Source organism: Alexandromys fortis, unplaced genomic scaffold (assembly GCF_014885135.2).
Source record: "Alexandromys fortis isolate MF-2015 unplaced genomic scaffold, M_Fortis_MF-2015_v1.1 scaffold_4, whole genome shotgun sequence".
Classification (NCBI taxonomy): domain Eukaryota; kingdom Metazoa; phylum Chordata; class Mammalia; order Rodentia; family Cricetidae; genus Alexandromys; species Alexandromys fortis.
The window spans coordinates 30,646,856-30,663,181 of record NW_026067944.1 but is presented as its reverse complement, the minus strand read 5'-3'; the positions used below and the strand labels follow the sequence as shown (position 1 = coordinate 30,663,181).

The 16,326-nt window shown below is 41.6% G+C and overlaps 1 protein-coding gene across 2 annotated transcripts in view; it reads right to left on the bottom strand.

Annotated features, from left to right (window-relative positions):
- Positions 1 to 532: 532 nt before the first annotated feature.
- LOC126505763 (cell surface glycoprotein CD200 receptor 2-like) overlaps positions 533 to 16,326 on the bottom strand; it is a 24,194-nt gene continuing 8,400 nt past the window's right edge. Inside the window, exons 1-6 of one of the 2 annotated variants that reach the window (XM_050149008.1) lie at positions 9,191 to 9,278; positions 8,516 to 8,581; positions 7,459 to 7,776; positions 7,102 to 7,350; positions 2,506 to 2,626; positions 533 to 2,147 (exon numbers count right to left, since the gene is read on the bottom strand). In XM_050149008.1, the coding sequence (XP_050004965.1) occupies positions 2,141 to 2,147; positions 2,506 to 2,626; positions 7,102 to 7,350; positions 7,459 to 7,776; positions 8,516 to 8,564 (744 nt within the window). In that variant the 5' untranslated portion in view covers positions 8,565 to 8,581; positions 9,191 to 9,278 and the 3' untranslated portion in view covers positions 533 to 2,140. Of the gene's footprint in view, positions 2,148 to 2,505; positions 2,627 to 7,101; positions 7,351 to 7,458; positions 7,777 to 8,515; positions 8,582 to 9,190; positions 9,279 to 16,326 lie in introns of those variants that run through there. The other variant, XM_050149007.1, reaches the window with a different exon arrangement.

Genomic DNA, 16,326 nt, shown 5'->3' with positions numbered 1-16,326 from the left:
TTGGCCTAATGAATTTTGCACTATCGTATTGTTGTTGGGGTCAGGGAGTAGATTTTGAATGAAATTGCCCACCATAACTCCAAAGAGCCTGGCAGTATTAAGAGCTGTAGCACTGTTGAGGTAGGTATGGCTTTGTTGGAGGAAGTGTGTGACTGTGGGGCAGGCTTTGAGATCCCTTTTACTTGAGCTTTGTTCAGTGTCAGTTGACTTCCTGTTGTCTACAAGATGTAGAACTCTCAGCTACTATTCCTGCACCACATCTGCCTGCATCCACCTTGCCCACAATGATGAAAATGAACTAAAATTCTGAAACTGTAAGCAAACCACCACAACTAAATGTTATACTTTATATGATTGGTCATGGTCATGGTATCTCTTCCCAGCAATAGGAACACTAAGAGAATTACATTTAAGGGAAGAACAAAAATTAACCAGAAGATGAACATGAGTAAAACACAACCAATTTTAATTGTAATAAACTTCCAAATTACCAATTAAGTATTTATTTCAATTAGAATTAATCTCAGCTATGTGCAAAGTAAAAATCCAAATAACAGTACTTTGATAAATATGGTTTATTCTCTATTACACTAAGATAGCTCTAGGAATGGTGGGACAAATTTATGGTCATCAGGCCCAAGTTATTCCATTGTTCTGGTTTATTTCCCTCAATTAGTAGCTTTCATCCTCAGCATAATCCATGGATCAAGTAACTCTGGGACCTCCAGTTTTCACACCAGTACTGCAGTTTCACAGATAATGCTAGAAAGCAAAATAAAAACCTTTTCTTTCCATAAAGGGCTGTTCTGAAAATGTCACACATATCATTTGCCAGGTCAGGATCAGATCCAAAGGAAACTGAAAGAAGCTATTAGCTGTGTCTATCTTTATATAACTAGACTTGTATTACTGAGCAATGTGTTAGTTACTTTATGCTACAATTGTGCTACCTGATAAGCAAACATAGGAACTTTATGGCAATGACTGTTCATTTGTCAGGGTTAGTACGGATCATCATGTCTGATGATTTTGATTGAGTTTGCTCAAGGGTCTGAGGGAAAGCTCACTCTTGGATCCTTGAGCTGATTCAACAGAGAGAGGAAAGGCTTGACTGGCATGGGTCAGCTGTGTTCTCTTCTCATCCTCCAGCAGGTAGGTCATCCATATTCCCACAGAATGAAAAGTAGAAACACTCAGGACCTTTTGAGACCCAAACTCAAAACTGAAAAACTGCCATTCATGTATCTTTTTATTGGCCAGAAATGACTACTTGGGGTGAATGAAGACTGACCATAAAGTGCTTATGCAAAGAACTTTGAGATCTACTAGAAACATGACAAGAGAGGTGGGGTGAAGATTCAGTCATGAAGAGAAGTGTCTTCCATAAGTAGAACAGGGAAGAGAGACAATGAACCAAGGCACTTGTAATCTCTGCCCCTGTATGTCCTGGTCTGTTGCAGAATTAGAGTACTAGATCTCTTAACACTTTATGTCCTGACTTGAACTTGAATATGCTGTAATGGAAAAGGAGATAAAAAAAGAGCTCATTCCCTAGATGTATTTGAGTGACAATTATGACTTATTTACTGCTTGACACATACTGATTTCCTACTATTAAACTGGGCATTAATTTTGATATTAGCACTATTCCTTGTATTTAGTAGGTTTTAATTTTATGTTTTTGCTTTTTGCATTTTTGAGCCAACCACCCAGCTCCCAAGTAAGTCACATGGAGTCTTATTACTTATAAATGCTCGGCCTTAGTTTGGCTTGTTTCTTGCCCTCTTTTCTTTCTTTTTTAAATGTGCTAGGAATAGGAAGTTGATAGAAGCTAACCTGGAGGATGTGGGTGACAGAAATCTATCCAGTATGGTTGCTCACCATTTGCTAAGCCTTCTTCTTCTTTGGTTTGAGAATTGGGGAAAGGTGATAGTAGATGGACATTCATAGCATGTATGGTGGTAAGACCCAGGCTTTTATCTGTAGATTCATACTGCATGGCTACAGGCTGACATACAACTTCTAACAACCATGAAGACATCAGGAGCAGGTAAGCTGGATGTCAGTGAGAAAGGTAATGGCAAATGGCTGTCTTCTTGTACTGTGTCATCAGACTAATGAGCTGCAGAAATCTAGATTTTCATTTTCTAGAAATAAACAAAAAATATTATAAAATACAATTAAGCAAGAATAAACAGAAACCCACAGGAGTCAAGAAACTTGTAAATAAATTCATAAAGTTCCAGCAACTTCATTTCTATCACTGGTTCCTGAAAGAGAAGGCCAGGCTAAGTCCCTTCTCAGATCTTCAGCAAGGCAGAACTTTGCCAGCACTGTGGGTACCTAAGCCTGGGCTTCATTATTTAGAGAAAGCCTGTGCTGTAGAAGAGCTGAAGGAACAACCATGATGGGGTCATATAACATACTTTCCCAGTCCACTGTGAGCTCAAACTTTTGACAATGTTTTCATCTAAGGAGTCTTAACATTTCAGTTTCTATTCCTACCTGAAATAATTTCTCTTCTGGAAGAAAGCAGATCCTACAATAAGCAGAATAATCCCCAGAAGGGAAAGTTTCACGTAGAGAATGATCAGCAGGGAACGCAGTGTGCTGGTGACACCTGTAACTACAGGCAAGGGCAAAGGACAAGTCAGTTCAATAATGGTCCTCATCAAGAATTAAGACAAACAGCTGTAAAATCACTTACAGTACTCCTAATGTTTTAGGGAATACCCAAACCAGAAAACCTTATCAATTATAATTCAAATTAAATGATATTCAGATATCATTATTTCATGATCTAATTTAGTAACCTAGTCCACCTTTCGTGCTTAATAGGCACTGACAAATATTTTACAGTGAATAGATGCACACTAAGTATTGTTAATACTCCCCAGTTATATAAGGAAGGTTTCATGCAAACTTATATTCATTTTTATAAAAATATGATTGCATTTTTTCTACCCATTCCTACTCCTTACTCGAACCTTTCAATGCTTCCTCTTAAATTCCTAGCCTCTTCTTATGAATTGATTTAGTTGCCCATTTTTATAAAATATGCAAATGCAATCTGCTTTGTTAATTATGCTTTGTTTATTTAGTGTAGCTTGAATGTGCATGCTTTCAGAACTGGACACTTAATATTGAATAACCAATTAGGGGGCCATCTCTGGAGAAGACTACTTCACCCCCTTCTCAGTAACCCTTAGTTAGACGTAATTCTTAGTCTAGGGATGTCTTGGGGTTTTCACTGCTATGAAGAGACAAACTGAGCATGGCAACTCTTATAAAGACACCATTTAATTGGAGTGGCTTGTTTATGGTTTCAGAGGTTTAGGCCATTTTACGTCAAGACAGGGAGCATGGCAGCATGCAGGCCGATGTGCTGGGCTGAGAGTCCTGCATCTTGCAGGCAACCGTAAGTCAGCGGCCTCAGTAGATGGTTTCTGGGCATAGGAAACCTCAAAGCCCACCTCCACAGTGAGATACTTCCTCTAAGAAAACCATACTCACTCCAGCATAGCCACACCTTGCAGTGCTGTTCTCTGTGAAATTATGGGATCCGATTACATTCAAACTACCTCAAAGGGTGAGGACCCATGAGATTTTACCCCTCCCATCCTTGTATACCTATTGATGATGGTTTACTGGGTGAAGCTTTCTTGTCATTTCCAGGAGATACAAACTTATTTTAAAATGTTTTTATCTATTCATTCATTCATTCATTTTACATACCCATCACTGTTACCCTTCCCTACTTTCCTCCCATTCCCTACTCCCCAGCTTCTCTCTACCTCCACTGAATCCATTCATCCTCTGTTTCTGTTCAGAAAGGGGCAGGCTTCCTGTGGGTATCATCAAAGCATCATATATCAAGTTAACATTACACTAAGATTTCCTCCTTGTATTTAGGCTGGACAAAGCAATCCAGTGAGAGGAATCGATTCCTCCTAGCCTGCCAAAGTGTTAGGGACAGTCATGCTCCCAGTGTTCAGAGCTGAGCATATAGACCAAGCAACACAATGGTCAAATATTAAATCAGTCCCATGCAGTCTCCCTGGTTGTTGGTTCAGACTCTGTGAGTTTCTATAAGCCAGGTTACATGCGTCTGTGGGTTTTCTTTGATGTCCTTGAACTTTCTGACTCCTGCAATCCTTCCTGCCATTGTGCAAAAGAATTCCTGGCATATAATTAAATTTCACAAAAAAAAAAAAAAAAAAGAATTCCTGGTGCCCAGCCTAATGTTTGGCTAGTGATCTCTATATCTGTTTCCATCGAGTTACTGGATGAAGGCTCTCTGATAACAATTGGGATAGTCACCAACCTGATCATAGGATATAACCAGTTCAGGCTATGTATCCACTATTGCTAGGAGTCTCAGCTGGGATCACCCTTGTAGATTCGTGAGAGTTACCCTTGCATCAGTTTTCTGCCTGGTCCCCAAAAGCCACCCTTTCCAGTATTCTCTTTCAGTCCTCTCAAACTTCAACCACTCTCCAAACCAACTCCTTAAGTGCCCATGCCCACGTACCCCCAGTCCATCCACGATATATCTTCTATTTCCCAGGGATATCCATGTGTCTCACCTTGTCTTCCTTGTTACCTAGCCTCTCTGGGTCTGTGGATTTTAGCTTGGTTATCCTTTATTTTACAGTAAATTATACATCCACTTATGAGTGAGTACATATCTTGTTTGTTTTCCTAGGTGTGGATTGCCTCTCTCAGGATGATGTTTTTCTAGTTCCATTCATTTGCCTTCAAATTTCCTCTTCCTCATTGTTTTTAACAGATAACACTCTAATGTTATCTAAATGTTGTCTAAATGTATCATATTTTTTTTATCCATTATTTGGTTGAGAGGCATCTAGGTTGTTTCTAGATTCTGGCTATTACAAATAATGCTGATACGAAAATAGTTGAGCAACTATCATTGTGGCATGATTGAGCATCCTTTGGCTATATGCCCAGGAGTGATACAGCTGGATGTTGAAGTACATTAATTCCCAGTTTTCTGAGAAACTGACAAATTGATTCCCAAAGTGGCTGCATAAGTTTGCACTCCTATCAGTAATGAAAGGGTGTTCCCCTTGTCCACAACTTCCCCAGCATAAGTAGTCATTTTTGTTTGTAATCTTCGCTATTCTGACAGGTGTAAGATGGAATTTCAGAGTCAGTTTGACTTGGACTTCTCTACAACTAAGGATATGAAGCATATCCTTAGGTGTCTCTCGGTAATTTGAGATTCTTTTGTTGAGAATTTTCAGTTTAGGCCTCTCCCCCATTTTTAAAAATGGTTTATTTGGTTTGTTGATGTCTAGTTTCTTGAGTTCTTTATATATTTTGGAGATCAGGTCTCTGTCAGATGTGGTGTTGATGAAGATCTTTTCTCATTCTGTAGGTCACTGTTTTGTCTTATTTACATTATCATTTGCCTTACAGAAACTTTGCAATTTCAGGAGGTCCCTTTTATTAATTGTTGATCCTAGTGTCTGTGCTACTGTTGTTCTATTCAATAAGGTAAGGAGAGAGAATCATGTAGTAGATTTCCTTGTCCTATGGCTCTTTTAATGTTTTTCCCCTCTTCTATAATATTCCCCGAACATTAGGTATAGGAATTGTGTTGTATATGTATCCTTGGGAACTGGACATTCTATGATCACTGTTCTCTGAATTTTGACCATTTGTGACATTCTACAATGGATTTTATGTATTACAAAGAAAAACTTCTTTGGTAAGGGTTAAGAGCCACACTTATTGGTAGGCATAAGAGTATTTTTAATTCAGATAAGCATTACTCTGGTTCAACTTAGGGATGTAGTACATTTTCTCTAAGATTAATGACCTCACTAACCTTGAGTAGCTGGCTAGGTTTCCAGTACCAGGCATGATCTTCCTCCTATTGAGTGGGCCTTGAATAAATTGGACAGCTTTTGTTGTTGCCATGATGTGGTTACCACTATTGAACCTTATGGACCAGCCTTGCTGGTCATTGCTGTGGTATCTTCATAGACACTTGGCACCACCAATTGCTTCCCTTTTGGGGCACCTTGCACAGCACTTCGGTGACTATGAAAGCTAGTTCAGGGAGGCAGTTCTTGGGGCAAATCCAGCTTATACTTCTGAGTCCTCTGTCTGTAGGGCATCCCGTGCTAATTTTCGACTTTTGAGAATTTCATACAATGTCTTGATCATATTCACCTACAACTCCTCCTCCTAACTCCTACCAGATCCATGCCCAGCTTTGTGACCCAACCTCTTTTTATAACACGCGGGCTTTCAATTTATGTTGCCCATTAATCTCCTGATGGAGCCTATGAAGAACAACAGCCTTAAAGCTAGCTGACTTTCTCTCTCTTCAAAAAACCGTGAACTGTCCCTAATTCCTCATTTTTCAGTGCATGGCATGAGGAAGACACCATGCCACACAGCTTATGTGAAAGGATTTCTGTTAAGGGAAAAGGAGCATAAAAGGAAAAAAGGAAGGGTAAGAGGGACAGAGACGCAGAGAGAGGGGGGGAAGAGAGAAACAGGCAGAGAAGCAGGTGGAGGGACAGATAGTCGGGAGGGAAAGAAAGAAAGAAAGAAAGAAAGAAAGAAAGAAAGAAAGAAAGAAAGAAAGAAAGAAAGAAAGAAAGAAAGGGGAGGTAGATAAAGCAAAATGCATCCTCAGTTCTGTGAATCATTCTACCAAATCACTGACAATGACCGTGATACATAGATTATGAAAACATCCTGAATGTATAGCTAGCTGATAAGAATCGCAGGTGGTAGATAACTGAAAACTTGTTACTGGTGTCTGAAGTGGATATCTTGTCCTAGTTAGCATTAACTATCTACTTGACACAGCCTAGATCTTCCCAAAAGGCCAGGACAATAAGGGCGGCCCCACTCCCTGGGCAGGTGAGATAGTAGCACAGATCCGAGGAGCTCGTAAGCAGCTCCATGGTTTCTGCTTGAGTAGTCTTGACTTTCCTCTCCCCTCCTCTAGGTAGCTTTGGCCACAGTATTTGTCACAAACAGAGTGAAATTAGAATACTTCTCTTTAGTGAAAGAATAAGTTAAATATCAAGTATTTATTCTTTAAAAAGGGGTGATACTGACCTTGATTCAGTTCTATGGACAGAGTCTGGTTGCCAGTCGGATGGAAGACAAAGCAGAACACAGCAGACACATTGTTCTGCTCCCAGTGGTATGTGCTCCTGACAGTCACGGTGCCATTGCTGTGTGATTCCTGCTTAGTGATGTGATTCCCATCTGGACTCCAAAAGATCTGCGCAGCCGGCTTGCCTGCAATTGCCTCACAAACTGCAGTTCTGTTTTCCCCTGGAAGCAGGGTTACTGCTGGAGGCACTGTGGAGATGGAAGGGAAAAATGATTCAGTCTGGTCACAAATGACAAAGGCGTCTGTTTCTATCTACAAAGGCATGAAATAGCACGATATGTGACCATGTCACTTACCTAGCACATGGAGGTCATGTCTCCTTAGGAAATTCCCCTGAAGTGTTGCTATTTCACATGAATAAAGCCCTTCATGACCGAGGGCCACTGCATCGATCTGAAGGTCAGGACGCTGGTCAGGTGTGGAGGCCCAGGTGATTCTCCTGCCCATACAATTGGTTTCATTGATCTCCTTTGTATCTACTCTGTATGATATTCTGCAGGGAGGCTGCCCTCTGGGGGCTATGACCCAAGATACATAAAGTGCTTTTGTCATTGGAAGAGCAGGGCAGCACAGCACAGCGTTTGCACCCATCTGTACAAGCAGTGTAGTGCTAACTGGACACAGACACAAAGAACAGGAAAAGGAAACCTGTGTTAAGTCTGTCCACAGCAGGGTATATGAAGCTACACAAGAGCATTGCTTGACTTATGAATGTATTCCAGAAATACTCGAATTTTGTCACAATTCTTGTTTCTATATGTTCAATCTATAAGAATTAAATATATTATTCACCTTCTAATGTGAAAATTCAAGGCCTGTGGGTTACATGCATCTTGCACTACAAAACTTCCCACTGACTGTGTACTGACTTAGAGTCCATGATGGATACAACTTTGCTGAGTGGTGATTACTCAACAAATTATCTGTTATAGCCACCTGTGACAAAAGAGTCAGTGATGTCACCACTTTAACAGGAGCAGAAGTCGCTGTGAATGAGCCTTGACTCTGATAAGCATTGTATTAACCATCTCAACTACACCATTTCAGTGGTGCTTGCCTCTTTGGGGTCCTCATGTCCTCACAAGTCACATCAAATAAAGGTCATCTAATTAGATGATGAAGGGTTCTTTAGCACAGACTTGGGAGGGTGCTCATCCCATAGCCTTTCTTACCCTAAGACAGCAAAGGTGCAGAGACCATCGTTCAGATCCCTCCTGACATAACTCTCACATCACCAGGTTCCTCCACTTCTCCTAAGTCTCTCCAGAAGCCCAAGCATTAGGTAAAACTGTTTCTAAGCAAGGTGAACTCTCTATTCCCTCAGTGCTGGCCAAAGATAAAGAAGAATAGTACCTTCTGTCATGGGTAATGAACCCCTCTGTGTCATTTGATTCCAATCCATACATGAGCATCTTGACTCTAGAAAATATTTAAATAAGAGTTTTAAATATTTAAATGATTATAAAATAGTAATTAGAAGTTGTATCATCATATGTCAACATCTTTCTCAACATCTTTTAAAAATAGATTTGTTACATCCTAATCCATTATTTCCCTTTTATGAGCAACCTTATTTTGTCAAATAGTTTGTAGAGTAGCTCTGCCTGTCTTCTTCCAACCCCTTGCCTAGTAGGCATAATGCATGAGCTGACTTGATTAAACTCCTTTCTCCAGATGGATAATTGGGGGATATTCAATCACCCTTTGAACCTGAAGTTTGCATCTGCATTGATTCAATAAAATTAACCATAGTTCAAGAGACTGAGTTACCAACAAGTTGACAAAAAGTAATCATAGAGCTTTAGAGGGCATCCGGGAGGGATAAAGATAGGGAGGTATTGGAGTGGCACAGCTACTTTTGTTTTGTTTGTTTGTTTTGGAAGAGCAGAAGGACTGGGCTTTGGAAACACCAGCAAGGAGAGGTTATCCATTTGTGACCCAGACTCTCTGAGCTATGAGGTTTTCAAACCAGCCTTTGAATCTTGACTCTGATTTATAAACAGAATGTAGAGACTTAGTTAAAGCTACATTTAGTGGCAGTGAGGGAGCCAGTGCCCACAGGAACAGAATTTCTGCCAGGCTGCCACCCTAATGGCTGCTGCAAAGTAGGCCGGTATTTCTGGATTAATAATTGTTGGCTGAAATAGCAGTTGATTAAGGTGCAGACACCGGGCTGAAATTTAACCAATATTTGATGCGTCAATGTGTGGCATGATCACAGGGTCAGAGAAGTCATGCCAGCTGATTCTGCTGCAGTTGCTGTCTGGGCCTCTCTGCATGAGCACTCACAACAGTCAGCTCATGCATTATGACCCTAAACAAAACTCAAGTTCAAGTAGATTAAAGGTCTCAGCATAAATCCAGACACACTAAACCTAGTAGAAGAGATAGTGGGGAATAGCTTTGATTGTACTGGTACAGAAATATTTTCCTGAATAGGACACTTATAGCATAAGCACTAAGATAAACAATCAATAAATGGAACCTAATGAAACTGACAAGCTTCTGTAAGGCAAATGACACTATCCCTAGGACAAAATAGCAGCCTGTAGATGCAAAAAGATTTTTACAAACTTCATATCTGACAGAAGGCTAATGTCCAAAATATGTAAAGAATGCAAGAAACTAGATAACAACAAACCAAATAATTCATTAAAAATGAGGTATAGATCTAAACAGAATTCTCAACAGAGGAATCTCAAATTGTTAAGAAACACAGAAATATTCAACATCCTTAGCCATCAAGAAAATACAAATTAAAACTACTTTGAGATTCTATTTCAGACCTGTCAGGATGCATAAGATACAATATAAAAGTGTGTCAGCTCATGCTGACAAGGATATGGAATAAGGCAACACTTATTCATTGCTAATCGGAACATAAACTTGTACAGCCAGTATGGAAATCAATATGGTGATTCCTCAGAAAATTAGGAATTGACCTACCTCAAGATCCAGCTATACCTCTCCTGGGCATTACTCTAACCCAAAGATTACTCTACCATAACACAAGGACATTTGCACAACTCTGTTCATAGCAGTTTTATTTACAATAGCTAGAAACTGGAAATGCCCTAAATGCTCATCAACTGAAGAATGGATTTAAAAAAAATGTTGTACATCCATCCAACTACTAACCAGGCCCAACCTTGCTTAACTTCTGAGAACAGATGAGATCGGGTATGTTCAGCATGGTTAATGCGACCTCCTAATTGAGAAACTTCAGTAAAGCAGAGGACACAGTCAATAAGACAAAAAAAAAAAAAAAGCAGTCTAATAAATGGGAAAAACTTCACCAACCCCATATTAGACAGAGGACTGATCTCCAAAATATATAAAGAACTCAAGAAATTAGACATCAAAATATCAAATAATTCAATTAAAAAATAAGGTACAGATCTAAACAGAGAATTCTCAATAGAAGAATTTGAAATGACTGAAAGACACATAAGAAAATGTTCAATATCCTTAGCCATCAGGGAAATGCAAATCAAAACGATTCTGAGACACCATCTTACACCTGTCAGAATGACTAAAATCAAAAACACCAATAATACCTTATGCTGTAGAGGATGTGGAGTAAGAGGAACACAGCTCCATTGCTGGTTGGAATGTAAATTTGTACAGCCACTCTGGAAATCAGTATGGCAGTTTCTCAGAAAATTGGGAATCAACCTATCATAAGATTCAGCAATACCACTCTTGGGCATATACCCAAAGAATGCTCAACCATACCACAAAAACATTTGTTCAACTATGTTTATAGTAGCATTGTTTGTAATAACCAGAACCTGGAAACAACCTAGATGCCCCTCAACCAAAGAATGGATATAGAAAATGTAGTGCATTTACATGATAGAGTACTACTCACCAGGAAAAAGAAAGACATCTTGAAATTTGCGTGCACATGGATGAAACTAGAAGAAACCATCCTGAGCGAGGTAACCCAGACCCAGAAAGATGAGTATGGTATGTACTCACATAAGTGGATACTAGCTGTAAAGCAAAGGATAAGGTTCACAACCCCAGAGAAACTAAGTAACAAGGAGAGCCCTAAAAGAAGCATACATAGATCTCCCAGGGAAGGGGAAATAGACAAGATATCCTGAAAAAAATTCGGAGTGTGGGGATGAAGGAGAGAAAGCAATGCGGCAGGAGAGAAGGAGGAAAAAAAGAGGCGGGCAGAGGAGAACTAGAGGGAAAGGGATGGTCAAGATGGGGGAAGGAAAGAGATATCTTGATTGAGGAAGCCATTATGGGACTAGCAAGAAACCTGGCACTAGAGAAATTCCCAGGAATCCACAAGGATGACCCCAGCTAATACTCTAAGCAATAGTGGAAAGGGTGCCTGAACTGGCCTTGCCCTGTAGTCAGACTGATGACTATCTTAAATGTCACCATAGAACCTTATTCTATCAACTGATGGAAGCAAATGCAGAGAACCACAGTGGAGCATTGGACTAAGTTCAAAAGTCCAATCAAAGAGAGGGAAGAGTGAGAATATGAACAAAGAAGTCAAGGCCGTGATGGGGACATCCATTGAAACCGCTTACCTGAGCTAATAAAAGGCTTCCAACTCCGGCTAGAGAGCAAGGGAACCAGCATAGGACCAAACTAGGTCTTCTGCATGTGGGTAACAGTTGTATGGCTGGGACAGACTGTGGAGTCGCTGGCAGTGAGACCACAATTTATTCCTACCGCTTGTTCTGGCTTTGGGGAACCCATTCCACTCCTCAGAGAGGGTAAGGCTTTCCATGAGGAGTCTACAAAGTCTAGCACATTGCTTTGAGGCAGGACCAATGCTCTTCCCCTTTATATCTCTGCTCAACATCTAGGTTGTTTCCAGGTTCTTGCTATTACAAACAATGCTGCTATGAACATAGTTGAGCATATACTTTTATTGTATGATAGGGCATCTCTTGGGTATATTCCCTAGAGTGGTATTGCTGGGTTCAATGGTAGGTTGATCCCGAATTTCCTGAGAAACCACCACACTGCTTTCCAAAGTGGTTGCAAAAGTTTGCATTCCCACCAGCAATGGATGAGTGTACCCCTTACTCCACAACCTCTTCAGCAAAGGCTATCATTGGTGTTTCTGATTTTAGCCATTCTGACAGGTGTAAGACAGTATCTCAGAATCGTTTTGATTTGCATTTCCCTGATGGCTAAGGATATTGAACATTTTCTTACATCATGTCTTTCAGTCATTTCAAATTCTTCTGTCGAGAATTCTCTGTTTAGATCTGTACCCCGTTTTTTAATTGAATTATTTGATATTTGATGTCTAATTTCTTAAGATCTTTATATATTTTGGAGATCAGTCCTCTGTCTAATATGGGGTTGGTGAAGTTTTTCCCATTTATTAGACTGCTTTTTTTTGTCTTATTGACTGTGTCCTCTGCTTTACTGAAGTTTCTCAATTAGGAGGTCGCATTAACTATGCTAAACATACCCGATCTCATTTGTTCTCAGAAGTTAAGCAAGGTTGGGCCTGGTTAGTAGTTGGATGGATGTGCAACATTTTTTATCCATTCTTCAGTTGATGATATCTTAAAGTTGTCTTGATTTGCAGTAAAAAAACAATGATTTCTTGAATTTTGCATGCAAATGGACAGAAATAGAAAACACTATCCTGAGTGAGGTAAGCCAGACCCAAAAAGAGGAACATGGGATTTACTCACTCATAATTGGTTTCTAGCCATAAATAAAGGACATTGAGCCTATAATTTGTGATCCTAGAGAAGCTAAATGAGAAGGTGAACCCAAAGAAAGACATATAGGCATCCTCCTGGATAATAACCTTCATCAAGCGATGAAAGGAGACAGAGACAGAGACCCACATTGGAGCACCGGACTGAAATCCTAAGGTCCAAATCAGGAGCAGAAGGAGAAAGAGCATGACCAATGAACTCAGGACCGCGAGGGGTGCACCCACACACTGAGACAATGGGTATGTTCTATTGGGAACTCACCAAGGCCAGCTGTCCTGGGTCTGAAAAATCTTGGGATAAAACCTGTCTCGCTGAACATAGCGGACAATGAGGACTACTGAGAACTCAAGAACAATGGCAATGGGTTTTTGATCCTACTGCACATACTGGCTTTGTGGGAGCTTAGGCCATTTGGATGCTCACCTTAGTAGACCTGGATGGAGGTGGGTGGTCCTTGGACTTCCCACAGGGCAGGGAACCCTGATTCCTTTTCAGGCTGACGAGGGAGGGGGACTTGATCGGGGGAGGGGGAGGGAAATGGGAGGCGGTGGCAGGGAGGAGGCAGAAATCTGAAAGAAAGAAAGAAAGAAAGAAAGAAAGAAAGAAAGAAAGAAAGAAAGAAAGAAAGAAAGGAAGGAAGGAAGGAAGGAAGGAAGGAAGGAATTAAATATATTATGTCACATTTGGAAATGGCACTATCACTGAGTCCATGGAGTTTCCAGAGCTGAGGACTTAGGTAGAGCGCTTGCTTAGCCGACACAAAGTTTTGGGTTCAGTTCCCTATACCTGCATGGTTCTGGACATCGTAATGTGGCATGTAAATCCCAGTTAGAAGGCCAAGGATTAAAAGTTCATCAAATTATTAGCCAATCAAATTCACAAACTTATAAAAGGGTAGTAAACCATGACAAGTAGAATTTATCTCAGGGATACAGGGCTGGTTGGACACTCAGAGACTCATTGCAACAACAGGCTAAAGAGAAAAGTCATAGAATCATTATTAGTAGATGCCAAAGAATTGTTTGATATAATATAACATGCATTCATGAACTCTCAATAAACTATTCAATCACATTAAAAACCAGTTTTAAAAACTACAAAGATTATTTGGGAAAACACTTTACAAAAATGATCATAGTCAAATGGCTAGTAGACACATGGGAAAGATTAGTAACTGTTACTTTGGGAGCATACCCCCAGCCCCTGGTATCTATCCCAGCCCCTGGTATCTATCCCAGCCCCCTGGCCCGGGAGTTGCATTGGTCTGGACTCCAAATCCCAGCATACCACTCCCACAGGGTATTTAAGTGGGTTCCCAGAGGAGGAATACATGGTTCTGGGTTTGCATGTGCTTCCTGCTTTCCTGTATCCCTGCCATGTGCTCAACCACCCGAGAGCAGAGTATTTAATAAAACGATGGGCATTTTAATTTGGTTGATCTGACCTAATTGTATTTCTTTGTGCCAGTGGAGCCGCCCGTCTTAGGATTTCTTCCTGACATGATGGAGGTCCCACCGAGAGGCCTTAATTTTTCCTGCGGGCCCAGGCCCCAGGGCCTGGAGTCCAGGGCCATGCTGGAAAATGGGCCTTCCTGAGCACGCGCTCCGCCAGGCAAGTTCGGCTTCACTTGGTGAGTTCCCCTTTTAAACTGCAAGAGGGTAGGATTTTGGGGTGACCCATTTGCTTTTGGGGCTTTTGTTGAAGGCAAGGCAATGCCAGAAGCCTTTACACATCAGAGGCCAGGCCTCCTGCTGAGATGAAATTGGGGGGGGGGTGATGGAATATGTTCCCAGTCAACTTCTCGTGTACCCTGGTTTCCTGACTCAGTGCCGTTCCAGTGGACGCACTGTAATGGGCTCATGTCACAGACATGCATTTAAAGTGGGTTCCTTGCAATTCCTAGCAGATTTCAAATGTCCTTCCGTGGGCACTTAAAAACCTTTTTAAATTGCAGCAATTTAATATAAAGCAAATAAAGCTCCAAAGCCTAAATTTTTTTCAAGTATGGCGCTCCCGTTCTTTCCCTCCTCTTCCACTTTTCTTTGTTTGTTCATTCACGACCATGAGCTTCCCCCACCCCTCCTCTCTCTCCTCTCTCTCTCTCTCTCTCTCTCTCTCTCTCTCTCTCTCTCTCTCCATTCCCTGACAACTCTTTAGTCCCACCCCAACTTCTGTTGGCTTTGGTAGACGGCAAGGCCAGTTGCTCGCCCTTATGTTCTCCATAGCTGTTTCTCTGTTTCTCTGGTCTCTGCCTGTTGCGGGAGGTCCTTCCGCCCCTCCAACCAATAGTTGCTGTGATACCAGCCCATTGGGGCGTGGCCTCTCTCCCTTTAAAAAAGCGGCTATTTCCTCTGCTCACTCTCTTCACTTCCTGCTCCGCCGGAGACTAGACTCCCTTCCTGGTTGTGCAGATGGCTGTTGCCTGGGACGGCTGTTGTCCGTAAGTTTTTTCCCCTTTAAATAAATAACACCCTATTAATCATAACTCCAAACTGGTGTGGCCTTGTTCGTGACTTACGCCTTCATCTGGCGCCCGAATGTTTGGCTTTTAGGACCTCTCCTTCCCCTGCTCTAGTTCGGATTGGCACAAGCCTTCCCTTCCTTAGCCGCAGCCTGTGCCTTGTGGCGGCCGTGTGGCCTGTGCCTTGTGGCGGCTGTGTGGCCTGTGCCTTGCGGCGGCCATGTGGCCTGTGACTTGTGCGTGGAGCCAGCAGTTTAATATAAATTATCACGCACTGGCTTTTCTTGCTGCAGTTCTTTATATTTTTTTAGACACCTCAGATTGACTTCAAGTCCCCACGCACCCTATCATCTGCTTCCCCACGTGGATTTAAACTCCACAGGCCCGCGTAGTCTCTGCCTGCGTGGTTTACTCTTTTCTGAGTCGTTTTTAAATCTCCCTTGCAAGTACAGTTCTTAAGTGGTGTGAACCAGAGCACACGGTTGCCGGTTGCAGAAGCTGCAACCCCTCAGGGTGACTCTGTCACGTGGAGGCATACAAGGCTTCCTGGTTACACTTCTCTACCCCTGGATTCTGGGTTTATGGTTCCCTGTACGCCGTTTTTTGTTTAGTTCGTGACTAAGGCCCCAGTGTCGAGTCTGAGATACACTAGGCCTTCAGGCCCATAATATCCAGAGAGGCAGGACGATCTCTGAGGCCGACCCGGGCGGTGGTGGCATACGCCTTTAATCCCAGCACTTGGGAGGCAGGCGGATCTCTGTGAATTCAAGGCCGGCCAGGCAGTGGTGCTGCATGCTTTTAATCCCAGCACTCATAATTCTAGGAAAGATATGATGAGGTATTATGGAAAAAGGTCACCAGCCATTCAGGCTGTACAAGAACATATAGCAAATACCAAACCTTTAGAGGTACCAACAGCCCTACCTTTAAAATGGCTAACTGAGAAGCCAATATGGATCAAACAGTGGCCTCTAGCTGAAGATAAATTGCAG